Source organism: Pyrgilauda ruficollis, unplaced genomic scaffold (genome assembly GCF_017590135.1).
Source record: "Pyrgilauda ruficollis isolate IOZ18807 unplaced genomic scaffold, ASM1759013v1 scaffold24, whole genome shotgun sequence".
Lineage (NCBI taxonomy): Eukaryota > Metazoa > Chordata > Aves > Passeriformes > Passeridae > Pyrgilauda > Pyrgilauda ruficollis.
This window is the reverse complement of record NW_024523648.1, coordinates 7,711,846-7,738,129: the sequence shown is the minus strand read 5'-3', so window position 1 is coordinate 7,738,129 and position 26,284 is coordinate 7,711,846. Positions and strand designations below refer to the sequence as shown.

The following is a 26,284-nucleotide window of genomic DNA, read 5'->3' as shown; positions in this document are numbered from 1 at the left end:
ATGGTGTCTTGTATAAACTTATATGGTTTCTATTTGTAAGACTTCTCTTAGAGACAAGTTTGCATTCTGTTCACTCTCAAAACTCACTTTTTCTTTTCTAGTGATGATCAGTCTTGGAGTCTTGGACTGCCTAGTTCCAAACTTTCCTATTATGATGGCCTGATTCAGTTGACCTACAAAAATGGTGCAGCATACAACAATGAGAACAAAACACAGCGCTCTACCCTGATAACTTTCCTGTGTGACCATGATGCTGGAATAGGTCAGCCTGAGTATCAGGTAAGAAGTTCTATATGAAGAAAGGAAGCATTTCCATCCTAAAATACTGACAATAGCTAATAGGTCAGTACAAGCAGAGTGTTAAGTGTGGAAATATCCAGTATCTGTAAAGCAGACTAAAATAAATAACTATTTCTCTTGGTATATTTGACTCTTGTTGCAGCCATGAAACTTTCCTTGACTAGTGAACAGTAAGCTGTTTACCTGGATCCAGATTCTTACCTCACTCTCCTCTAGTCCCTGGGCTATGTAATTATTAGTGCTTTTGATTGTCTTGTATTTCTATCTGGGAAAAAACCAAACTGGCTGAGAAGTAACAGATGGTAGGACTGTGTACACAGCAGACAGTGGCTTAACAGCACCAGAGCAGGTTTTTTTGGCAAGAGCATTTTTGGTGACACAGGGATTGACAAGATCTGTAACAGGACAGACCAGCACAAATCAGTCTGAGAAGTATATCCCAAAACCAAGGGGAGATACCAAGCTTGACATATAAAGCAGTAGCTGTGAGTCACAGAGTTGTCAGTGTGAAAACCCTCTTACCTATTCTGCTCATTTGTAGAAAGAAGATAACTATACGTACAACTTCAGGTGGTACACTGAACATGCTTGTCCAGAAATTCCACTGGAATGTGTTGTGACAGATCGCAACACCATGGACCAATATGACTTGTCAAGGTAGGAAAGTGATACGTACACTGTAACTTAAATATTCTAGTTTGGTGTTCTGGCTGATAGTTCTGGCTGAAGTTGGTTTCCTGTGTAGACAGCACCAGAAGCTTCACCTGTTGTGATGGTCTTGACTGCAAGTATGTTGAAATCCCTCTAGCATGTTGGTTTGCCTCCTAGGATGTAAACTGACTTTTTGGGATGGTTTTGCTTATAAAAACATATTACCTTGTTAACTGTGCTCTGTGTCCCAGGAGTATTCTTTCTAATTGTAGCACTTAAAAATGAAGGGGAGGTTAGTCAGGAATGCCTTAGGGTTGCTCTGTTTCTTGAGACTGAGAAAGCTGGAGAGAGTCTATGAAGCATGTGTGTCCTTAGAGCAGAACCTTCTCTTTCTGCTCAGATTAGCAAAATCTGAGAAGAGAGGTGAAAACTGGTATGCCATGGATAATTCAAGACCAAGTGAGCGCAAGAAGTACTACATAAACGTCTGTCGACCCCTGATTGCTGTCCCAGGATGTGACCGGCGAGCATCTGTCTGTCAGATGGAATATAATCATGTTTCTGTGAGTACCCTTTCCATCCCTGCTTAGAACTGGTTTGCCACATGAGCGAGACTGAAACAGACATGAGTGAGATTAAGACAGCCATGTGAATTCTGACTCCTTGTGCAAAGGGATATTCTGTGTACCATAATGGTTGCATAACAGTAGCCAAATGGTAGCACTCCTGTCCACCTCTTCAAAGAACTACACAAAGCTTTAATTTTTACAAGTGTACCAATGTCATGTTTGACACTCATGATTTTTGCCTGGTGTTTCAGAGGCAGACAAACTGCACCTCTTTTGTATAAGTTGCTGGAGTCTCCGAGACTGCTAGGAATACACAATTCTTTAGGAACAGGCTGCCCTCCTGGATATTTTGTCACGCTTTTGGCTTGTTTTAGATTGAACTGTGGAAAAGATTTGTTTAAAGATTCTTTTTTGCGTCCCTGCCCTCCCTGAGCTTGCTTTGGATCTGAAGAGTAGATTAGGCAGATGTTGCCAAGCAAATAAAAGAAGAAACAATGCCGGTGGTTGTTATGGGCTTCTACTTCTGTATTGCCCTGAAGGATAACAATTTATCATGGAAGTGATAGCAGCTGACAGGCTGAATTGGCCCATTGCCCACTGCCTGACTTCATTGCTGCTGAGAGCTGTAGGGAAGGCTGAACTAGAGGCTCCCCAAGCTGTCCAAATTCCTTCTATCAAACAGAGAGAACACCTTCCCACCTTAAGGGGATATGTTAGTGACTGAAGCCAGTCATTGCCAACACAGCACTTAAGAGAGAATTATTACTTACTCCCTGTGCTTGCAATAGGCTTTGTTGTGCAAGGCTGCTTACTGTACACGTAGAGACACTTTAGGGCTTCATTACTTCACTGCTTGAGATAGTGGAGTAAAAGGTGAGCACATTGGGTCAATCTAAAGAGTTGTTAAAAAAAATTTCAAGGGCAGAAGTCTGTGGACAGCTGTTTTGGAGGTATATTCTTCAGTTTGTTGCTGCTATTGACTTAAAGTAGTTTCTTAAAACTAGGAAACACCAGTTATGTTGAAGTGATATTGACTTCAGACTTTGGTAGTAGCAGCTACTGTTTTTCTAGTGCTCAGTTTCTGTCAGTGATTTTTAGCCTTAGCTAAGCATGGCAGATCCCTAAAGTCAATTGAGAACATCTGGAGGCTTCCATATGTTGTTTTAAAGAGCTTTACAATACATTCTACCTACTGCAGAAGACAGGCCTCCCTAAATTGCTAAGCTATGTAGCCTGGGAGATGCAGACGGGTGTTTTGAGGTACTGCAAGTACCTTATTGTACTAAAAATAAAAACAACAAAAATGAAACCATACCTGGTTGTGGAGGTTGTCTATTAAATATGTGAAACTTGAATACAGAATGGGAAAGAAAAATGTAGTGGTATCTCTATACCTTTGTTATCTTCAAAGCTCTCAAACTGTGTACAAGAGTACTGTAGTAGGTATCTTCTTTTTGGTTGTATCTAATTTTTTAATAGTTGTTGACATGCTTTTCTTTATTTCTAGACTTCTTATTCTGAAGTCACTTCTATTAGTAATCTTGGTGTTGCCAGCAAAGAACTAGTAATTGAAAGACCTGGACATGTTTCTCTAACGTATGCAAATGGCTCCGTGTGCATCAATGCTGATGGCAAGACAACTACTTATACCACCACCATCCACTTCGTCTGTTCCAGGGGCACTCTTGTAAGGACAAATGATCTTCCAGTTGTTATTTCATCATAGTAGGTTTCTTATCCTATAACATGAAGCCACATGAAGATGTGTAGTGCATAGGAGATTCGTGGCAAGGGAGACTTCTTGATGGTTTAGAATTGAGATGTAAAAATGAAACTGTTTTAGATGCTAGAGAAGCATGTGTCTGATTATTTTATCATAAACAAGAACTAGATAAAAACTAACAGCCTTGATGAACAATAGTGTTTCTGACTAGTCTAATTAGCATGAAAGATACACGAGTACTGAAACCAGCAAACATTGTGGACACTCTTAAGAGGAAAAATACTGTAATGTGTATCCTCAGGCTTAGGTTCTGCATTCTCCATAGATTGTTGATTGTAGAATTCTTAAATCTATAGAGATTTTGGGGCTACAACTCCACATACTGAAGATTAGGTTGAGGGTATTGTTAGACTTAAGCTTGTGTAGACTTGTTCTTCCTGGTTTTGTGAATCTGCAGGTCTTGCTCTCCCCTTACCCATGTGATCTTTTGCCCAAGAGATGTGGTAAAAAATCTGTGACATGGAGCAGTTATGAACTGCTTTGCTTTTGTCTGAAAACACTGACATGAAGTGTACATAATTAATATTCTTGTTACCTTGTTACTTCACCTAACAGATTTCTGTTGCTTTACTTTTGCTTTTTTTTTTTTATAATTATGAACTATGTATTATACCCCAAAACTCCTCAAAGCTTAGACTGAGACAATATCTAGTTATACATGTCTAAATTAAATATTGACTTTAATCTGAGTATTTGGGTATCAGATTCAGTTCTTGACTAATGCTTGGTCAAATGGTAAATGTTTAACTAGACCAAGTTTTCAGTGATGACCTTCAAAATAGATCAGGGAGAGGGAAGTGGGGAATTGTGTGCCTTTGAAGTGAAGCCTTTTAGAAGAACCTGATAGCTTCTCGTAATGAGGAATCTCAAACATGACAAAGTGTTAGCTGTTACACTTACTCTGGTCTTCCTCTGCAATCTGTTTCCAGAGTAGCAGCCCACGGTTTGTAGCTATTCTGGATTGTGTGGCCACTTTCTTATGGGAAACTGAGGCTGCTTGCCCAATCAAGGAAACAAAAGATGATTCTCAGGTGAGAAAGGAGAATGTAAATCGTATTTGTAGTCTCAACGTACAATGTTTTTTTTCTAGCACTCTTGGTTGCTCTTGAAGAAAACTAACTAAAGTGAAGTCTCAAGTTGGTCACAATGTAGTCTTGTGATATTTTACTGCTTTATTTTTGAAGTATTTCTGAAATGTCTAACTTTGGACCAAAATATTCAGCTACTTTCTCTTGAGAATAGTTTACTCCCTCTTGAATGCTTAATTTAAAGTTGCATTCCCTTGCTATGTTGCTAATAAAACTGAGTTTATATGTATGGATATGTATTGTCCTTGGTTTCTGCAGATCATCAGATGAGACTTTGCTTTTTTCACACTAAAGCCTGAGACTAGCTCAGTTGCTTGGAGCATGTGCTAATAACACCATGGTTGAGGGTTTGATCCCCATACAATCCATACATTAAACAGTGGTACTCAATGATCCTTGTGGATCCCTTCCAATGCAGAATATTCTCTGAAATCTACTCAGTTGCTTCTGCTTTACAGGTCTCAACATCAACAGTAGTGTGAAAACAGCCCTTAGTTAAAATTTCCTTGCTCTTAGCTAATATGATAGGTGCCATCTGTTAAATTCCACTTTGATATGTTGGTGTGGCTGATGTCAGTGGACAAAAAGAATTGAACAAATGTACAAAAGAATTAAATGAAGCCACTGCTGGAGCTGTTACCTGGTGTTCTGGTATGCAGGGTAGGAATATGTCTAAATCATTGCTTTGGCTCTTGAAACGAGTTAGAGGTAAAATCTAAACAGAAGAAATGCAGAAGGAGAAACTAACTTTGTTGTAATTTTTTTCCAGTCCTGCTCTGCGCGAGATCCAAACACTGGCTTTGTGTTCAACCTGCAGCCATTAGCTTCTGAGGAAGGTTATACGGTTACTGGCAATGGGAAAACGTTCTCAGTAAGGATTTTGACTGTACAATATCTTGTTTATGAGCACTGTTGTTGCACTTTTTTTCTTGCATAGTGATCTAGAGGAGCTTTCACTCAGTCCTCTTAGGAAGTGTGAGTTGGCAGGAAAGCACTGTGGTTGAGGGAAGGAATGAAAGATAACGTCATTTGTCTTAGATGGTCTTGAATGCAGTAAACTTCTGGTTCTTGGAGAACATAAGGTAGCCATGCTTTTGAGGCTGCCTTATTGAGGTGATTTTTCCCCTCATGGACTCTGTTGTGTACTACTAATTTATCTGCTACTTCTGAAGAAATTGACAGGGAAAGCGTAGAAAAAGGGATTTAGTCTGTCCATGTCAGTGTTTTTAATGTAATCTGCATGTGTCAGTAATCCTAGGCTGTCGTAGGTAATACCATAGTGGTATCTTTAGGCCAAGAATAAACATGCTGAACCACATTCTTTACTTCTAGTGGGGAGAATTGGTTGACCCTGTAATCTGAAGATTGAGGATACTCTTACTATATTATAGTCTGTCATTTCTGCACTGCAAGACAACTGTGTTGTTTGAAATAGTTCTCTACAAGGGTTTTACTGTTTAGAAACGGGTATATGGACCTTGCTTTTCTGATGCAGTTAATACTGTGTGCATCTGTATGTTTTCAAAACTTCTAGCTAAACATTTGTGGACACTTGCCATATTGTGGTAAAATCAATGGCAAAACAGCTGCTGGGTGTGAAAGAGAAAATCTGACACCTCTGAGGCCACTGGAATTGGACAAAACCCTTTATCTATCCAGTGAAGGGTTTCTAACTCTTACCTACAGAGGCCCTCTTCGTGTGGAATCAGGTGAGTTCAGGAAATACACAGTGCATTGTAAAAACTTATTGTGAGTGGTCTTCATTCCTTCTTTTGTTTGTGTACTGAAGTCTGTTTGGCTTGGTATTAATTACTTAAACAAGCTGGCTCATATGGAAATTTTAGGAAGTAATGAAGTTACACAGAATGGTAATGGCTCAGTAATACGTGTGCAAAAGCTCATTTCAAAGCTTTAGGAAAGTCACTCAATACACTGTAGAGTTTTCTCCTTAGCACATGAAAAATACTGGTCCTTGCATGGAGAAATGGATAGTTAAATTGGGAAAACAAAATTAAGGTTCTTATTCTAAGTGAAGTAATAGCTTTTAGCTTCAGTTTCATGGATAATGCTCTGTAAAGTTGTTTCATATCTGAAAGGTCAGTTTTCAGTAAGCTTATACTCTCCTCTATGGATTTTTTTGAATTAGTGCTCTGACACTTCATGTGCACCTACTTCATGAATTTAAGTCTCTTTTGCAGGTAAAATGAATGAAAAAATGTGTATCTAGTTATTTGATATTAGATGCTCTCCAATACTGAAACTGAACTTTGTAGAAAGGAATATCACATCTTAACAACAAAAGATCGAAAACTGGGTTTTGGATTCAGGAACCTCAAATGCTTCAGCATGCTTAATTGCTGGGGTGCTATCTCTTATTTTCTCAGTTTTGACATTTTTGTACATAATATGTAACAGTGATTAAGCTCTTATGGATTTTACTTTGGGGTTCAACAACTTTTATAACACTGCTAAGCATTTTGCTGACAAATACTACTCCCTGACAAAATTCTGTCACTTCCTGAGGATTAAACAGAACTTAATATATAGTGCTTTGATAGGATCAGTATTATTTGTTCTGCAGTCACTACACTGAACTTCTTACAAACAAACAGAACCCCAAACCCAGAACTTTGTGTGATGTAATTTAAAAGCTGCTGTTACCACTGGTGGTATTTTAAAAGGTTTCTGTTTCTTCATAGATGTGAAAGAACATAGGGAGCAGAGGTCAGTGAAGTTAATTATGGTCCCGAGATGTGTCAAGGCATTTTGGTCTCTTATTTGTAGAGGCAATAGTGGCTGCTAGCTCTCTGAAGAAGACTTGCATATTTACAGCTAAAACCCCATAAAGCAGCAAGGTAGTATTATCCTTGAAGCAGTTATTAATAAGAAACTCTTAGAAAATTTTGAAGTCAAGTATTGACTTGAACTTAAATTCAAATGTTCCAAACAGAACCATCAGTAGATAAATATTTGTTTTATAGGAACATCAGACATGTTCAGAGTGACTTTCATTTGTAATGATTCATATCCTGGAGAGCTTAAGTTTGTGCGTGAGGAGATAAACAGTGTGCTGGACGTCCATGATACTTTTTTTGAGTTTCACACAGCTCTGGCTTGTGCTCCTGCTCCTGTAGATTGTCAAGTTACAGGTAAGTACCTGGAATTTAGGTTGGCTCTTTCCTATGTTGGAGGGATTAACTGAACAGCAAACTTCTGCTCAGTGGAGGGCTTTAAGAATACCTATTGAGAAGACATTTGTAAGACTTAAAATCTTGGTAGAGGTTTTAGGGTGGGAGAAGAGGTAAGTTATTTGAAGCAGGCTTAACTTACAAAAAGAGGGAAGGAAGCTAATTTAAAACATTGTGGTATACACAAGAAAGTTGATAATTACTTTGAAAACATTTAATCATTACTGTGACTGATGCTGCTTCAGCCCAACTCTAAAAAAAATGAGTGAATTTAGTATTGGCATCTGTAAAAATGCACCTGTGATTTGTGGAGAAGTTTACATTTGGGAAGTAACTGTCAAGGGAACTGTGTTCTGCATTTGGCATGGTGATGTTTTTGTGGCAAGAGTACATTCTCTTGATACATATTTAATGTGATTCTGAAAGTTATTTCGAATTGTGTATTTGTCAGTGAAACTGGTATCATTTAAAATCCAATCCTGCTGCAAGTATTAAGTTCTCTCAGCTTATTGCATTTCTTCCAGATGCTGCTGGCAATGAGTATGACTTAAGTGACTTGAGCAAAGATGGTGAGCCATGGGTTGCTATAGACACTTCAAAGGAAGCAAAAAAGCGAACGTTTTTCTTGAATGTCTGCAAGCCCTTGCCCTATGTGACTGGATGTCCTGGTAAGCCAAGTGGCAAGTGCTTCTTAACTTGTGTCTTCTGATGCAAGACCTTATAGTCCGAGGGATGTCCCTGGGTATTTCAGTAAGACTTGACTCCTGTCCGTTGAATCACAGAAATAGCATAGATCTGGGTGACATATGTGGGAGAATTAATAAACAGACTTCTGCAAGCTGAGAGCAGTGTTAATGCTTATCAGGACTCTTGCATTGAGATGTATATTAATGCATTTGGGAAAATTGCATTGAGGGCAGTATTTGCCAGGATCTCTGAGCTTATTATTTTTTAAAGAAGATGGGATATAAAGTGTCATGGTTTAACCCCAGTCAGCAATCAGGCCTGTGCAGCTGCTTGCTCACTTCCCCACCAGCAGGATCGGGGTGAAAATCAGAAGGGTGAAGGTGAGAATTTGTGGTTTCAGGTAAAGACTGTTTAATGGGCAAAGCATAAGCTGGGCATACAAGCAAAACAAGGCATTAATTCCCTGCTTCTCATGGGTAGGCAGGTGTTCAGCTATCTCCGGGAGGGCAGGGCTGCATCACATGTAACAGTGACTTGGGAATACAAGCACCATCATTCCAAATGTCCCTCCTTCCTCCTCCTTCCCCCCAGTTTATATACTGAGCATAATGTCATATGGTCTGGAATATCCCTATGATCAGTTTGGGTCACCTGCCCCTGCTATGTCTCCTCCCAGCCTCCTGTTCACCCGCAACTTCCCTTGCCATGTGGTAGCAGGAAAAGCAGAAAAGGCCTTGGCTCTGTGTAAGCCCTGCTTAGCAATGAGAAAATATCTCTATATTATCAACCTTGTGTTCAGCACAAATCCAAAACACGGCCTCCTACTCACCGCTGGGAAGAAGATTAACTCTACCCAGCTGAAACTAGTACAGAAAGTCAAATGTTGTTGAAGCGTCCTAACTGAATTAAGCCAGTTGAGAAGCTTTTGCCATGTCTTACTCCATTTCTAGCCAGTTTCATGTATTTAACTGTACTGTAATCTTTTATGAGTCTGTGGAATCAGATAATTAGTGCAGTTTGAAATATTTCAGTATGCAGGAGTAACTTGCTGTATTCCTCAAAGGCTTTAGCTACACAGTGTCTCTAACTGTATTGATGAATATGTGTCTTGTGTTCTGCTTCAGGAGTTTGAAACAGTTTACTTCAAAGCTCTCTTAAAGCTACCCTGTTATACTATTGTAAATCAATTTAACACTAGTTGTCAAAGCTTCGAACTAAAACCCAGTTCTTTTCCTGTAGGTGGTGCCATAGGATCTTGTGTGAAATACACTGATAAAAGCAAGAACCTTGGAGTCATTCAGATAAACCCCCAGGCTGCTACTGATGGGTCGCTAAGCATTATCTACTTGAATGGTGACACATGCAAAGATAATCAGCGTTATTCTACACGTATAATCTTCCAGTGTGATCAAACAACGGTAATTTTCTCTTCGACTTGCTGTTAATGAGGATTTTAATGCTTGTTCCAAAACAAACCATGTTTATTCCTCTCAAAATGGAGAGACTGGTTCTAAAAAGTAAAATCTTACATACTGGGTTTTTCCTTGTCTCTTCTTGAAAAAGCTGTCTGTTTTACTGAACCTGTAGAACACAATTGTGAACTATCATGGAATCCTGTGAGCCACCAAAAGCAGCTCTTTGCTGAACACGAATACTGCAGTTTGATAGTGGAGACTTCAAACTGTGCAACTGCAGTAAAAAAAAAAGGCCATGTGTGTATGTTTTGAGACTTGCAGTGTAATTATTAGTAAGCCTCCTTCATATGACCCTTTTCTGTAGGGATCACCAGTGTTGGAGCAAGAGAATGACTGTGAGTTTGTCTTTGTTTGGAGGACTTTGGCAGCATGTCCTGTTCACAAAGCAGAAGGTAAGTAGCTATTTGAGATTTAAAGTATCAGCCAAACTGTCCAAGTAATAAATACTTGAATGAAACTATGTTGGTTTCTTGCCCTGTGAATCTTTATGTAAAAAGTGTTGGCTTGTGGAGGAATATCTGTTCTGAGCTTTAAGCTAACTACACATCCTGTCTAATGTTAAAAGTACAAGTTAGGGTGACAGGCAGATGTACTTGCATATCTAGGGAAAGAAGATGTAGTACAATACTTTATCAAAACAGCATTACTGCTCTCATGTTAAGTCACAGACAGACTTGTTAGTAAATATTAAGGCACCAGGTTTCATGAGAATGGAGTTGATTCTGTGCCTGGCAAGTCATTCCCTGTCCCTCACTAAAGACTGGAAGCAAGACTAAACTTGACCCTAGTTAGACAATGGGGGAGAGTCTCGGTTTGTATTTGACTCCAGGATGTGCAACAAGAAATCACAAGTTCTAGTTCTGGTACTTGATTGTCTCTTAGATGGAAGACTGAGTGTGTAGGCATCTTCTCTGCCTTTGCAGGCTTTGTTTTGCAGCTTGTAGATAATTCCTTATAAAATATCTGGACTTCCTGTAAAGGATCTATCACAACGATCCTAGTCATTATTGAAACTGCTGATGACCTGACGTGGCCTGAGGAATGTTCATAAACTGCTGCTCTGTAGCACATAGTTACTGTGCAGGACACTGGTGACTGAGCTGTGGTTTTGAAGGAAGAAAACTGATGTCTTTAGCTGGGTACCAACATGTGTGATCAAGAAGAGTGTAATGTTCGAGTGATACAATCTGATGATTTTTTAAAAAAGTTTCAGAATATTGAGCAAAGGGTCACTTTGAGGACTTGAGCAACAGCAAAGTCACTGACATATATCAGCTAATGAGACTCTTGAAACTAGAATTTTCCTAAATCTTCTTTTATATGCATCTTTGTAGATTTGTAAGCTGGAATAAATATTTCCTATGACTGATTATTTTCTTAACTCAGCAAACTTCAGAGCTGTTAAAAGGAGATACAAGACTGACGTCTAGGACACCTTTTGCTTTGATCTTGTGACCTTGCTGTTCTTTCCAGATAATTAAGCAAGTTCTGGACTTAGTGTCTCTGAGTTTGTACTTCATCTTCAGCACAGGTGAAGGAAGAACTTGAGACCACTCGGAGGCAGTTTTTGAACTACAGTGTGACTTTCACATCTTGCTTTAGTGGCAGTTATAAAATAAATGTGCCATTTGTACTAAGATGGTTCTTCAGTGTCACTGCCTTGAAGTAGCTACTCATTTTTGTGGCCTTATTTGTCCAGTAAGCCATAATTGTCCCCAGTGTATTTGGCAAGGCTAATAGATCCTAAGTTGTTTTTTAAATTGTTAACTTCCTTTTAAAGGAAAAGATTGCCAGGTGAAAGATCCAAGGTATGGTCACGTTTTTAACCTGAAGCCGCTTTCTGGTAAAAACATCAAAGTGAGTACAGATGAGTATGACTACTACTTCAGTGTTTGTGGAGAAATAACAGAACATTGCAGAACAAAGGGTCACGGTGTTGCATCGTGTCAAGTAAAGAAGATGGACCCTACTTTTGAAAAAGTAGCAGGTACTGCACTTACCTAAACAAACCTAAGGAGTGGGAAGATTAACCAGGGTGAAGAAGGGTTCTTGCTAATCTAGTATGTCTAATGAGGTAGAACACCTCACTGCTTTTGCTCAATGTGCAGATAAAATGTCATACGTGTAGTTACCTTGACACTCAATTATGAACTGGTTCAGCCTTACTGTGCTGGAGTAGTAGTCCCTCAATAACTGGATTGCAAATTTTAGAGGAAGGTTGAGGTCTATCTATTCTTTAATTGTGCATTTTATTGGTGTTTATGTGAGCCTGTCAGAGGCATTACTGCAGTTGTGTGTTTACTGTAGCTGTTGACTTCTCTCAACTCTTTGCTTCTAGGCTTACGTACAGACAAACTGACTTTCAAAAATGGTCTAATTATGATTAATTACACCAGTGGGGAGAAATGTCATAAAATATATGAACGATCAACTGCTATATTATTCTATTGTGACAAGACTTCATCTGAGGTTAGTTTCAAAACTGTGCTTCCTGTACATACTGTCTTCCAGAATTACTCTTTTTTAACGTATGGAAGGTTAGGGTGAAGAACGTGAACATGCCTAATCATTTGCAGATTAGACAAGTGATTCATAGGTCCTGTGAGGGGAAAAAAGATGAAGAATGTTTTGAATCTCCTGTTTATGGATGGTACCTTTATCATTGTCCAGGAAGATCAGTGCATATTGTTCCTTTAAGGGACGTCTGTTATTACCAGAGCTCTTGGAGAAGTTGGGAAGGGATGTTCTTCCATAAATTACAGCTGTTTCTTTGTAAGAAATAAAAGGTAGAAGGTTGAATGTGCAGGAAAGCAGTTATTACATGGCCAGACTAAAATAAGCTGGTTACTTGCTTTTGGCATCTGATTTGTGCTTCCCTTGCTGTTCTTAATCAATTGTGTATAGAATTACTTTTTCTCTTCTTATTTCCTGGAGAGGCAGCAATTACTAATGGCTGCCCTTTTATCAGAAGTGTGCATGTGGATAAACTCAGATTTGGGAGAAGCCATGCTTAGCTGGTCAGAGGAATAGTGTGGCTCTAAGACAATATGTGTGTTCTTGGATTTTCCTGAAGCATGACTGATGCATTTCATTGTTTCCATGTGTCTGAATAAGAAAGCAAATTAATTTCTTATTGTGTTCTTTCAGCCTGTATTTTTGAAGGAAACTCCAGACTGCACCTACATGTTTGAATGGCATACTCAGTATGCTTGCCCACCTGTTAAATCTACTGAGTGCTCCTACAAGTAAGTTGTTTTCACAAAATTAAAATGGAACTGTATGTTGAGAGAGACAAATACAGCCTTTTTGCAATTCAGTGCAACCCTGCCCCTTTAGCTATTGTGGTTTGTCCAGCTAATGTAGCATTCAGTGCCAATGCATAATATTTTAAATAACTTTTGCAATTTGTGCTTCTGAAAACTAATTTAATTGGGAAAAAGCCACAACTTTGAGATTCTTCTGGGGAATAATAAAAGGGAGCTGTTTGATATGTATTTATTGGTGGTTGAATGCTGAGTATGTTAGGTCATTGCAAGTGTCTAGTTATTTAACAACAGCTAATTTAAATAAGGCTACAACTGTCTGTTTGGAATTTCCACCAAACAGTGCTTCAGGAAAAATGTCATTTATATCAGTCACAATCAAGTATTAGCTCATTAAGATTTGAGGTGGGGTCAGATGTGGCTAATATTTGGCCCAGAATTTGGACATCTGGCCTCATTATAGGTCTCTACCCTAAGGTGAAACAGTGGACTGTAACTGTGTGTGTGCTTGCCATGCACTGAAAGCCAACATGCCTGAATTAAAAGTTGGAATTACTCTTGCATTGGCTGAGAGCTGTGTGCATGTGGACAGTTTCTGTGGGGATAGCTGGTACAGTGATATTATCCCTCTACTGAATTTGAAGTTTCTGGGGAGCACTGCATCTGATGCAGACTTCTTTTCCAGTGCAATACTCTGCTTAGAGTTATCAGGTTGAAATTACTGTAGTAACTTAAGAACTGCAACTTTAAAGTGCTTAATTATTTTACATGCCTTTAATCTTTTGTCCAGGGATGACGAAGGAAATTTCTATGACTTTTCGTCCCTGACACGACACAGAGAGAACTGGGAGGCCATTGCTATATCTGCTACTACCCAGAAATACTACATTAATGTCTGCAGGCCCTTAGTACCCTATAGTGCTACACGTAAGTGCAAAGTACAAATATATTCTTCCTGCAGCTAGGGAAGGCAAGTGGTAGGACAGTACTGCTGGTGGCTGTTCTGAGTGAAATAAATCACAAAGCAAAGTATGCAGAGACAGTGGTGTGATTTTAGCACCAGAGGGAAAGGTACATTGTGAGCCTGATTTCCATCTGTTTAGTGGGTGAGATTCACTAGCAGCTCTTCTCTTGATAGCTTTGGCACCCTCGCTCTTCAGTCCTTATCCAAAGTTTTCTATAGCTCTTAAAGATTAAAATCATCAGTTCAGAATTTTCCTATGGCATCTTCTGACTGACTGTGTTTTGTGCAGTGCAAGGCCAGACTGTAGCCTTCCACTCTGTAGTAGTCTACTTCCCCTGTGGTAGCTGCCACTAGTTTTTGCATTATCTTAAGTGAAGTGAGACAATTGCTGCTAGTTGTGTTTTTTGTGGAAAATGCACCCCAATGAGTATGGTTTGGACAGTGGCTTGGAGATGGATCAACCATGACATACCTGAAAGTAGAGTAGTGGACTTTTATTCCAGGCAAGTACACCTTACTAACATTTGGAGTAATAATGCAGTTTTTGTTTATCTGTATAGGTTCCTGCCCTTCTGATGCTGCTGCCTCACTTGTTGAGGGTACAAAATGTACCAGTCTTGGGGAAGTGGCTGATGGTCCTCGTTGGGAAAATGTCACTTTTATCCTGAAATACATTAATGGAGATCAGTGTCCAGATAAAACTCGGAAGAAAACAACAATATTGCGCCTCAAGTGTGATGAAAACAGAATTGTGAGTGGGTTCCTTCTGCTGGGATTTTATGTGTTCATGCGAGCTGAATGACTTACAGTACTTGAATTTTAGATGCTGAGCAATTTTTAAGAGGTTGTTTTGTACACTCTGTTAGCACAAATTTTGTCATGTGTAATAGCTTCAGATCATCTGCTTACACCTTGAAGATGAATGTAGTGCAGGTTGGGAAGTGTTTCAAGTAGTAAATAATGCTATTGGCTGTATAGCTCTTAACTCTTGCACATCTGTATGCCTTGCCATTAAGTACTCTTCCATTTGATGAGATTTGAATTGCATTTTGGATTTTCTATTACCCTAGGCTACCTCTAGCTCTCCTGTCATTAATTTTATTTCTCCTGATAATGGTTCTGTACTGTTGTGTATTGGAAATAATCACAGTTGAATACTCTGTCCTTGGATTAATTCAGTGGACTATGATAATCTGTCAGGTTTTAGGACTGGTGTTTGAACTGAGGTCAGCTACAGGCTGTAGGGATAAACCTGTTAGCATGGAATCTTGCACTATCACTCTATAAAGATGTTGCTCTCTCCACCTTTTTCTGTTTAGGAATCAAAGCCAGAACTTATAACTGCCATTGAAGATTGTGAATATACCTTCTTATGGTTCACTGCTGCTGCATGTCCTCTTAAAAGCAACGTGCAAAATGACTGTCGAGTAACCAATCCTTCAACAGGTAAGGAGGAGGCCTCAGGATTTTGTATGTGGAAGAGGCTGCTGGAAGCAGCACTGCTGTGTTTGTCTTCTTGAGGGACTTTACTAATAAAGGGCAGTGTGACACATCCTCTGGATAGTGACTAACAAGCTTAGTGATGGTAGAAATCTCTTGTACTGCAATGTTGCTTGAAACAGAAATAGTTGATAGTTCAAAACTAGTTTTTCCTCTGTTAATATGAATAAGTAACTGTTTGCCTTTCTAAGCTAGCAGGCAAATAGGGTCTGGTTAACCTTCCTACTAAATTAAGTTACTGAAAGCTTATAATACAAAGAAATGTCTTGATTTTGAATCTGAATAAGAGATTAAATTGTTCCTTGATCTCTCTATAGGCCACCTCTTTGATCTGACATCTTTAAAGCGAGAGTCTGGCTATACCATCAGTGATTCACACAACAGAATAATTGAGTTGAATGTTTGTGCTGAAGTTAAAAGTTCATGTGCTAATGGAGCTGGTAAGCAACTTATCCTCTCTGGTGCTGTAATCATTGACTATAGGATAACCAAAAGAAATGCTTATGCTCAAGTTTACTGTAAAATGTGATGTTTCACTGCAAGTGCAGAAGGAGTGAAGGGAACAGCTGGTGGCTGTACTGACTAGGAGAAGAACTTAAACTGTCTTAGGAAATGAGGCCATATGTTTTTACCCACCGCCATTCACATGGGCTCACTTCAAGTCCCAGTCCCTTTAGTTTCTAATGAATGGACATGAGGGCAGGAATGTAGTTGTCTCTGCTGCATGTCTTCAATGCTGTGAAAATGGAGACATTACAATCTTGCAGCTAGAGTGAACTTCATAGTGCTGCATTGCTGTAATACATCTGCACTGGGCGTTGTGTCTGCACTTTAAACTTTTGCCAGTCCTCTTTGTAGCTTTCTGTTTTGTTCTGGGTGCTTCTGAAACATCAGTAGGAGTTAACTTTCTGCTTAGTTAACTGGTTTTATAGCTGCTTTATTGCAGGTTGAATTACTAGGTCTTCTGTCAAATTGAATATGAAATAATACTTAAGCATCTTAGATGCTAAAATAGGAGTATTTCTTGTAGTGAAAATTATTTTGTGGAGTTAGAAGAAAATATTGGATTGATTTGGTTTTTAAGAGGCATCTTAATAAAATTATATGTAATCTCTCTGACATTTTGTGTTAATTGCTTGGTTTCCAGAGAAGTGATAAGCAAACACTGCTCTGTGGCTGCTTCAGCATGTATAGGTGTAGTATGTTCAGCTGGTTGATGAAGCAATAAAGGCAATATTTGGTGCAGTTCAGCTCAGTTTGATGGCAACTCCAGATGCTGTGGCAAAGCCATTCTTTATTAGGAAAATTAAAGTGATGCAAAAATCTTAAGATTCCTGCTGTTTATGTTGTATGGTGCAAATTTTGAGGGCAGTTGCATCAGACTTGATCTGTTTTCTTAATTTTTCTTTTTTCCATTTTAGCTGTCTGCATCACAAGTGGCCGAAAACCAGTTAATGCTGGAAAACAGAGTAAAACTTTAAGTTATGAAGATCAGGTGTTAAAGCTTGTCTATGAAGATGGAGATCCTTGCCCTGCAGACCCTGCACTGAAGCATAAAAGCTATTTTAGCTTTGTATGCAAGTCTGATGCTGGAGATGAGAGCCGGCCTGTTTTTGTGTCTTTCGATGAGCAGACGTGCACTAGTTACTTCTCTTGGCATACTTCCTTGGCTTGTGAAGAAGAGGTAAGAATTACTTCTGCAGAAAACACTCGTGGGGCTTAAAATTTTTGAGGGGGGTTAGATATAATAACAGTATATTTTAAATTCCTTGAGGGAAAGGTTTCTTCTGATCCCTTTTTTTCATAGTGACCCAAGCTATTTCAGTGTGATGATATCTAGACAGTGACAATGATTATTTGTCCTGAAATTTAATGGTAATTTTGTTACTTGCTTCTTTTCCAGTATCTAAAGAATAGATTTCTCAAATTCCTCATAGGCTCTCAGTAGGTTTAGGCATGTTAAGAGTGTGTGAAATTGATTCAGAGGAAAGGTAGTACTCAAGCCATCAACTTGCAAAACACTAACTTTACATTGTTATAATGTTATAACCAGGCGAGTTTGTTGGAGGTGGTGGAGATGAGGAGAGGAAGGCATGGGGCCTGATCTGAGGAAGTCATATGACTATGCTGGAGTATGTGTGTGCGCCAGAGCTTTGAATTGGTATTGTTCTGATAGGGACTCCATTCCATAAGAATGTTTAAATGATCAAGGTTTTTCATATGCTACTTGTAGGTGCTTAGTATCTATAGACAAGTAAAAATTATAACAAATGCTGCTTTACTTATATTTGAAACTTTTAAATGTAGCCATGCTTCTGGCCCCAAGAAGGATGTTTGTCAGTTAACCAAAGCAAGTGAAAATGTGCCTTCTTGCAGGTGAAGTGCTCAGTAATGAATGACAGTTCCATTATTGACCTGTCTCCTCTGATCCATCGCACCGGGTATTATGAGGCATTTGTGGATGAAGATATTACAGATGTTTCTCCAGACTTCTACATCAACATTTGTGAGCCTCTCAATCCTATCAAAGATGTCAATTGCCCACCTGGAGCAGCTGTTTGCATGGTTCCTGTTAATGAATCACCAATAGTAAGTGCTATGCCAAGAATCACTGAAATGTGCATTTCCTTAATAGTTCAATATACTATCCCTGCCTAGAGACCCGATTTGAACCAGAGGCTTGACAGTGGATTAAAGAAAGGGAATGCAGAACCAAAATCTCCTCTGCAAAGTTCCCTTTTATTGCTTTTCCCTATGAAGAAGTATTTTCCTACACTGAACCCCAGTGGTCTTTTTTGGATGTCAGAAGATTGAATACAGTGATAAATCTAAAAAATTGCTACAGAGAATTTTTTTTTCACGTAGTGGAAAAGAATTTTTGTGCCAAATATGGACATTGGAAATCAGAATGTCCTAGACATTCTGTGGCTTAATTGATCTTGTGATAGCCTGTTGTAACTGGAAGCAGTCTAGACGCTAGTATGCTTGAAAATGCCCTTAGGTGATCTATGTAAGAACATGACAGCTACATTAGTAGCAAGCCTGTTACAGAGGATTGACTGACTTGTCTGTGTCATTACCTTGAGAGATCTATGTTTTTTCTTTTGAGGACTTGTTTACAAGCTCTAGAATATAGATGTAAAAAGCTGTGATTGTTTTCCACAAATTTCCGTAGTCATCTAAGGATCTTATTCCATTGTCAATGCTATTTTTAAGTGATGTGTTGGTAATTTGGTACATTGATGTAAAGAAGAATCTACCTCTAAGAGGCAGAAACTCCATGGCTTTTGTCAGACTCAGTGAAAAACTGTTTTGAGTTGCTCAACATGTGTTTTGTTAGGATTGAAATGTAATGGCTGTTCTTTGACTACAGAATGCAGTTTTTGGAAGGGCAGTAGTTGTGCTCCCATGCAAACGAAATAGATGAATCTGAATTGATCTGAATCTCTGGGCTTATCTGGAATCTAGGTGTATCCTGTAATTCTATTAATATATATTTTTGCTTTGTAGGATATTGGTCGTGTTACTGAACCTCCGCAGTTCAATAAGGCAGTAAATGAAGTTTACATCACTTACAACAGCACTACTCCTTGTCAGATAAACAATGGATTGAACTATACTTCTGTTATTGCATTTCACTGTGGCCAAGGAACTAGTCTGGTAAGACATCTATTAAACTTAGGTTGATATTGGAGTGTAATGGAAAGTGGGTAGTAACTGGTGTTAGCTTTGCTTGAAACTAACTCAAGGATTTGTTTCTATAATGTATGGATAGACTTTCTTCAAGAAGAAATATCATATTTGTTCTCTTGACTGGCCAAAATTTTATTGAGTGCATGAACTTTAAGCTTGAGAATAACAGGTTCTGATGATTTCAATCATCAGATTCCACAGAAGTAATGTAATGATAACTTATTGCTGACATTAAACTTAATGCTGTATTGCACCTTGTTTAGATCCTAAAGTTTGTACTTGTACCTCAAGCTAACACAAGAACCAGTGCAACTGTACAGGTATTACTGTGAAGTGTTCCTCCTATGCTGTAACCTTTTCTATAATCACACACAACTTAAAAAATTTGCAATTAGCTACTTATATTTTTATTTTGTGTCAACACCTGGACACTAAATTGTATTTGCGTGGTGATGTGAATTTAGCACTTCTTGAATTTTTTTAATGCTTCAGCAAACTAAAATTAAGTAGAGAAGCACTTAGATATGTTTGTCAAACTAGAGTGTTCTGAAGATCATGAAACCATTTTCCATCAACATGGGGCATGAACTGAAACTTGAGGCAGCTCTGAATATTACACATACTAATACTTCAGTTTAAAACATGATAAAGTATACAGTATTCTCTCTAAACCTTAACTCAGTGAAGTCTCTTAACACTCTCTGTCATCAAGAAGCACAGCCCTCATGCTATTGCTGATTGCAACTGTGCTGAACATCAAAATCTCAACCCTAATTAAGAAGAAAGCTTGTGTACCTTGACTGTTTTGTTAAGCTAGGTAGAATGTACTTTCCTTGAAAGTTTCTTTGGTGCTGGTTACAATATGGTGTTTGTCCTACAACTGATGAAATCTAGCCGTGGTAATAACGGAGATTAACTACTGGGGAAGGGGGAAAGTGCAGAGACAGCAATAAACTCTCCAAAAATTAAATGTGTCTTCCTGTGTTCTTTGGTAACAGGGTAAGCCAAAGATGATAAGGAAAATTGACTGCACATTTGTGTTTGAGTGGGAAACTCCACTTGTGTGTCCTGATAAAGTGAAAACTTTAGGCTGCTCTGTGATTGATGAACAGCTACACTATACGTTTAACCTGTCCAGCCTTTCTGGAAGATCATTTGAGGTAATGCCTTCTTATGGTGTGACATTTATTTATTTTTTTATTTATAATTGCCTATTGCCATCAACATTTTAAAACTGCAGGAAGGGTTTCTTCTAAGCATTCTGTGTGAGAAAAGGCTGAAATGTGCTGTGGTCCGTATCGATACTTGTTTGGCTTCTGACAGAGGGAATAATATTGGAGAGTATAACATTTTAATATTTTTGAGAGTGAAGTTAATGGACACAGTGGTGGGTAAGAAAGCATTCTGTGTGAGAAAAGGCTGAAATGTGCTGTGGTCCGTATCGATACTTGTTTGGCTTCTGACAGAGGGAATGATATTAGAGAGTATAACATTTTAATATTTTCCAGTGATGGGTAAGGAATGAGAAATCTTCACGTTTGACAGAATCTTGGATGAGGAAGTAGATCTGCTGAACATATTTTATCTGTGGTCCTTTGTGGTTTATCTGCACTTGTCTTGGATGAGGAAGTAGATCTGCTGAACATATTTTATCTGTGGTCCTGTGGTTTATCTGCAGTTTTGTCATATTAAGGAAGGCCAGACTTGCAAAATTAGTTCTCTCTTCCTCCTGCATTATGCAAGTGCTGCCTGAGACTTGGTTTTATGAAGCACTTGTGTGATTTTGTAAGTACTGACTCTAGACTTGCTGTGATGCTTCTGATTGTCTACACAGGTATTTTCTGGATCCAACAATTACCACATTGGTGTGTGCAGTGTAGGCTTGCCCCAGGGAAAATGCAGAGATGGGGCAGTGTGTCTGACATCTAAAAGTGGTGTGTCATCTTTTGGAAACATAAAGGAAATGAGACTGGACTATAGCCACCAGGATGAAACAGTCATCTTGCAATATACAGGAGGCGATCGGTGCCCTCCAGGTGAGACTGAAGCAGGCCCATTCTTTATGTTCAAAACTTGTCAGGATATTTTTCCCTTAAAATAGGAGGTTTTGTTGTGACAGTAAGCAACCTAGATTTTACATACACCAATTGAACCATGCAGTTTTGCTAAATCACAAGTGTCCTATTAATCTGCAACATGAACATGCATCTCCCTGGAAGAGACAGCACAACTTTTCCGTAGGGATGATTGTAGCTAATTGTATGCTACATCTGGTTTTCTAATAGGGTTTAAATTCAATGTTTCAGTATTTCTGTTGTTTGCCACTGACCTTTCTTTAGTACTGAAGTACAGGCTTTGAATAAGGTTCTGAATACGGATACACCTCTATTCTGCCGTGTGTAGTTATGAGATTATACCTTTCCTTCTCAGTGACTGAAAAGGGAGAGCTCTGTGTGTTCCCCTTCAAGTACAAAGGGAAGACCTATAAGGAATGTATTACAGAAGGGAAGAATAAACCATGGTGTGCTACAACTGAAAACTACCAGGGAGATGAAAAGTGGGGATTCTGTAGTAGCAGTAAGTACTTCATATGCTTTATGTACAAGGATGTTAGCTAACACACAGATTTATCTGCACTAAAATCCATACATGCCTGCAAGCCTCCTGTAAATTACACTTTTTCAACCTTTCCCCTTACAGCAACTGCAAGAAGGGAATCTACCATTATCTTTACTTGTGACGAAAATGCTGGTGTTGGGAGCCCGTACCTTCTCAGTGAGACTCTTGGTTGTGCTGTGACATTTGAATGGAAGACTCAAGCTGTTTGTCCTCCCAAGAAAATGGAGTGCAAGTTTGTCCAAAAACACAGAACCTATGACTTGAGAATGCTCTCTTCCCTGACAGGATCATGGATCTTTTTCCACAATGGGAACTCGTGAGTAATGAGCAACTCACAGGGAGCAGCTTGATTATCAGTAAAGTTGTAATGTGATATAGAATTTCTGTTTAGTCCCTGCTCAGTGTCTTAAAACTGTCAGTGCTTAACACTTCATATAAATAAAAAAAAACTGAGACAAGAATCCATTTTATCTGAAGGTACTGAGTAATCACATTCTTCATTCTCACTCTTTCCCTCTATTATATTTACCTTTTTAAGGGACAAATATGTCTAAACTAAAAGCTATTTAAAAACTTAATATTTAAACTGCTATCTTAAAAATGTAATTTTGTTGTTTAAATGCTTTTTTTTTTTATTCTTAATCTTGTTGAAGAAAAGTGTTAATTACTTAGTTGCTTTCTTTTTACTCAAATGTATAACTTACTTTCTGATGTTTTACTGGGGCTTTTTACTCATATTCCTTGATGTATTAGCCTAGTGGGAAATGTGGATGTCAGGAAGTCATCAACCTCTCCCGCCTCCCTCCTCCAGCTAGGAAATAAAAATGAACTGGGCGAGGATGACAGCATCTAATTCTAAACTTACGATAAGCTGTGGAGTAGCAAAACGCTTCATTCACCACCTTGCCAGCAGTTCTCTGCTCTAACATTATCTGAGCTGGCATAACTCTGAGGAGATGCTGAATGTAGGGTAGTACTATAACTTCTATAAATGAAAAAACTTCAGGATATTTCTTGACTCTCTTCCAATTTCTAGTCTGGACCTAGGTCAAAATTAACTAGTGACCTAATCTGGTAAATGAGCAATTTTTTTTTTTGCACACTCTTTTACTTGAAAATGATAGTTAGAAGTAATCTGCCAAACCTTAGTACATGTTTTAGTCTGTCAGCTAATTTAAGATTTACTTTCTTGCAACCTATCTAGCTTCCCACAAAGATTCTAAAGTTTGTGTATCACGTCTTCAGTTTAGCCTAAATGAATTTTAAAGGAGTTTTGTCTTCCATGTTCTGTATAGGTACTACGTGAACCTCTGTCAGAGGGTACATGAGGGACCCACAGGCTGCCCTGAAAGAGCCAGTATTTGCAGGAAAAGCTACAATGGAGATGTTCAAGTTCTTGGACTTGTTCATACACAGAAGCTGAATGTGACAGGTAGAGTTACTTTTTCTTCCTGTGGAGAGCTAGAGACTAAAGGTTTAAATCTTACAGCTTGGCTGTAGTAGTTTTTAAATTATACTGAAGCCTTTATATTGAAATATTTTTATCAGTGAATCTTCTGTTTCAAAAATCAAAACAAAATGTGATGTTTAAGGCATGAGAAAACATCAAAGCAAATAAACAGACTTGTCATTAAAGCTTAAAGAAATTAATTATCTATCTGAATATCAAGAAATACTTTTATTACAGTCAGAATACCTAAACACTGGCACAGGCTGTCTCAGGAGATTGTGAAGTTTCCTGCCTTGGAGGTATTCAAAGGCTGTCTGGACATAGTCCTGGACAGCTGGCCCACGTGACTCCACTTGGGTTTGGACCAGATGACCTCCAGGGATCCCTTTCAACCTCAGCCAATCTGTGATTCTATAGCTGTGAGAGGGCAAAGGAGCAAAGGAAATTTCTGACAGCTGCTTACAAAAACCTTTTGTCACTTTTTTTTTTTTCTTCTTCTAGGTGATACAGTGTATATTAGTTATTCCAGTGGGCAAGAATGTAGGAAAAATAAGAAAGTAACAACAATTATAGAACTGAAATGTGCAAGAACAGTTGGCATGCCCATGCTGCAGAGGTGAGTGATAAATGTACATACCACTGATCTTCACAGCTGATTCTTTTGTACCTCTCCAGTAAACTCTTAAATCTAAGGACAGGGACTCTGCTCTGTTGGACAGTCCCTAAAATAATCCATGGTCTGTACTTGCAAGGCATAGGATCTTTGGAGTTTGTGCAGTTGTTCATTTTCATAAACATCATATTTTGTATTTATCCTAAAAATTCTGGGAAAAAAAATTAAGCATTCTGCTTCTGTATTAGATCGAACAGTGACTCAGATGCTGTTGTGTTCAGTGTCAGTAGTCAATGTCATTGTACAACCACTCTTAACTCTGTTCAAAATCAGTGTATTAAAGAACATTTTCTACAGGTTTGAGCTAATAAAGCATGGTTTATTTCTGCTTGAATACAGTGTATTTAACAAGAAGCTCTCTAAAATAAGGTATATATGCATGATCACAAATACTAAGAAAGCTTGAGGACTTTTTGCTTTCTCTTGATATTATTAACACTATATTGCTTGCAGAATTGGAAAACTGAACAAAATGCTCTGTGTGAGTCAAAGAACTAGACAGCAAAGTCTGACTAGCCGTCATGGTTTAGGAATGGTATTCTCTAATTCAGTGCTCCCACTGAAACTACACACTGCTTGTTCCCCCCTTTCCCCTTCCGAGGGCTGGAGAGGAGACGTGTGGAGGGCACAAAAGGCACAGATCATGGGTTGAGATAACAACAATTTACTAGAAACAAATGAGATAAGAAAGAAACAGTACCAGCAATGCTACCAGTGACCGAGGGTACAAGAAGGAGCTGAATGATTCGAACAAGACAATGATACATGACTGGGGTCCCTGTGCCATGCTGTGTTGGCACAGGAGGGACCCCTTCTCCCTAGAAAAGATGTCCTTCCCCCTGTCCCTAGCAATGATATGAGCTGGTATAGAATAACCTCTGGGTCCTGGCCATGGCCCTTCCTGGCTACTGCAAAAATATTACCCTGTCGTGGCCAGAACTAGGACACTAGCTTATACCTCTTGTTCTGCTTAAATAAAAGGCACGTTTAACATGATGCAGAAAAGCAGCCTGATGTGTTTGCTAGCTAAAATATATCAATAAAGCCCTTTGATACACTGTGGGAATTCTGGAATTTTCAGTAGGAAGTTCAGGTGCAGCCAAGTCTTCTAAAATCACAAAACTGCAGAAAAATCCGATGTAATTCTTCAGGTAGCTTTTTTTGAGTGCTGCTTGTCTATTTTAGCTTACTCTAGGTGTGATACTTAGGCAGGACATTGTCACATGTGGGTTAGCAGTTGTCTTTTCCTTTTCTCAAGATACTAAAAACTTGTTACTCTTTCCTGGAATGATCAGCTTTATCTTTTATTTGGTAGGTTTGATGAAGAAAACTGTGCTTACTACATCACATGGGACACACGTGCAGCTTGTGCTGTGAAGCAGCAGGAGGTAGAGGTGGTGAATGGAACAGTCATTAATCCTGCAACTGGGAAAAACTTTTCTTTAGGGGATGTTTATTCCAAGTAAGTAAAAAAACCCAAAAAAAACCCCAGAACAGCAGAATGGTATAAGTAGCTACCTTTCTGGAGAAGATGGCTAAACTGTGCCATTTATCATGCTGCAGAGCACATCAGATGGTTCTCACATCAGTAGTGTGTATGAGCCACTGAATTATGCTTTTATCTTCATACTGTCTTAAACCTTTGAAGGAATTTACATGTTCACTCACACATTGAAGGCAGTATAGCTGGAAAAATCAGCTTCCTGTGCTTGTTATTTCTGCTTTGGGGAGGGAGCCACAGTCCTGCATCTTTTCTGGTTGCTGAATCGATCACTCAGCTTGCTCTGGAATCAGCAAGTGATAGCATCATATCACTTATGACATAAGACAGTCATAAGACTGTCTTATGTCTTGGGAATAACCCCAACCTGTGAGTTTAGACTTAAGAATAGATTTTTCCTCTGTTTCCTCAGGTTGTACACAGCTTCTGGTGATGTACGGACAAATGGTGATAAATATGTGTATCAAATTCAACTTTCTGGTATAACAAACTCAAGTTCCCCAGAATGCTTTGGAGCAAACATCTGCCAGGTGAAAACCAATGAACAGCGTGTTCGGAGAGTTGGTTCTGCCAGAAATGCCAAATATTATGTTGATGGTAAGTACATGCTCATGTACCAGACAGAATTGCTTGATACTATGTGAATTGTTTCATCAAAAAATGGTTCTTGGTTGACAACATCTATGCTAATCCATTTCTGTAAAGCTATCCAAAGTCTGTCTAGCATAATTTAGATTTTTTTTTTGTTTGTTTTCTTTTTGCTGTGTAAGCTCAGTTGCTAATATGGCTTTAATAGGGGTTAGGGCTTGACACTTGAAGACTGAAAGACTTGAAGTTGGAAGACTTTCATCTCCTGTTTTCATCTGTGCTCATGCTGCAT

The 26,284-nt window shown here is 38.8% G+C and overlaps 1 protein-coding gene across 4 annotated transcripts in view; it reads left to right on the top strand.

Annotated features, from left to right (window-relative positions):
* The window catches only part of IGF2R (insulin like growth factor 2 receptor), a 57,263-nt gene that overhangs the window by 26,719 nt on the left and 4,260 nt on the right, over positions 1–26,284 (top strand). For all 4 annotated transcript variants that reach the window (XM_041469748.1, XM_041469750.1, XM_041469749.1 and 1 more), the window contains 29 exons: positions 102–279; positions 842–957; positions 1,352–1,514; positions 3,028–3,207; positions 4,233–4,334; positions 5,161–5,262; positions 5,926–6,100; positions 7,373–7,540; positions 8,104–8,247; positions 9,506–9,684; positions 10,046–10,133; positions 11,522–11,728; positions 12,080–12,210; positions 12,889–12,986; positions 13,795–13,931; positions 14,529–14,719; positions 15,288–15,414; positions 15,786–15,908; positions 16,890–17,152; positions 17,845–18,057; positions 18,979–19,128; positions 20,160–20,321; positions 20,996–21,197; positions 21,592–21,738; positions 21,862–22,096; positions 23,076–23,212; positions 23,732–23,846; positions 25,219–25,365; positions 25,817–26,001. In XM_041469748.1, the coding sequence (XP_041325682.1) occupies positions 102–279; positions 842–957; positions 1,352–1,514; positions 3,028–3,207; positions 4,233–4,334; positions 5,161–5,262; positions 5,926–6,100; positions 7,373–7,540; positions 8,104–8,247; positions 9,506–9,684; positions 10,046–10,133; positions 11,522–11,728; positions 12,080–12,210; positions 12,889–12,986; positions 13,795–13,931; positions 14,529–14,719; positions 15,288–15,414; positions 15,786–15,908; positions 16,890–17,152; positions 17,845–18,057; positions 18,979–19,128; positions 20,160–20,321; positions 20,996–21,197; positions 21,592–21,738; positions 21,862–22,096; positions 23,076–23,212; positions 23,732–23,846; positions 25,219–25,365; positions 25,817–26,001 (4,565 nt within the window). The remainder of the gene's footprint in view (positions 1–101; positions 280–841; positions 958–1,351; positions 1,515–3,027; positions 3,208–4,232; positions 4,335–5,160; positions 5,263–5,925; positions 6,101–7,372; positions 7,541–8,103; positions 8,248–9,505; positions 9,685–10,045; positions 10,134–11,521; positions 11,729–12,079; positions 12,211–12,888; positions 12,987–13,794; positions 13,932–14,528; positions 14,720–15,287; positions 15,415–15,785; positions 15,909–16,889; positions 17,153–17,844; positions 18,058–18,978; positions 19,129–20,159; positions 20,322–20,995; positions 21,198–21,591; positions 21,739–21,861; positions 22,097–23,075; positions 23,213–23,731; positions 23,847–25,218; positions 25,366–25,816; positions 26,002–26,284) is intronic.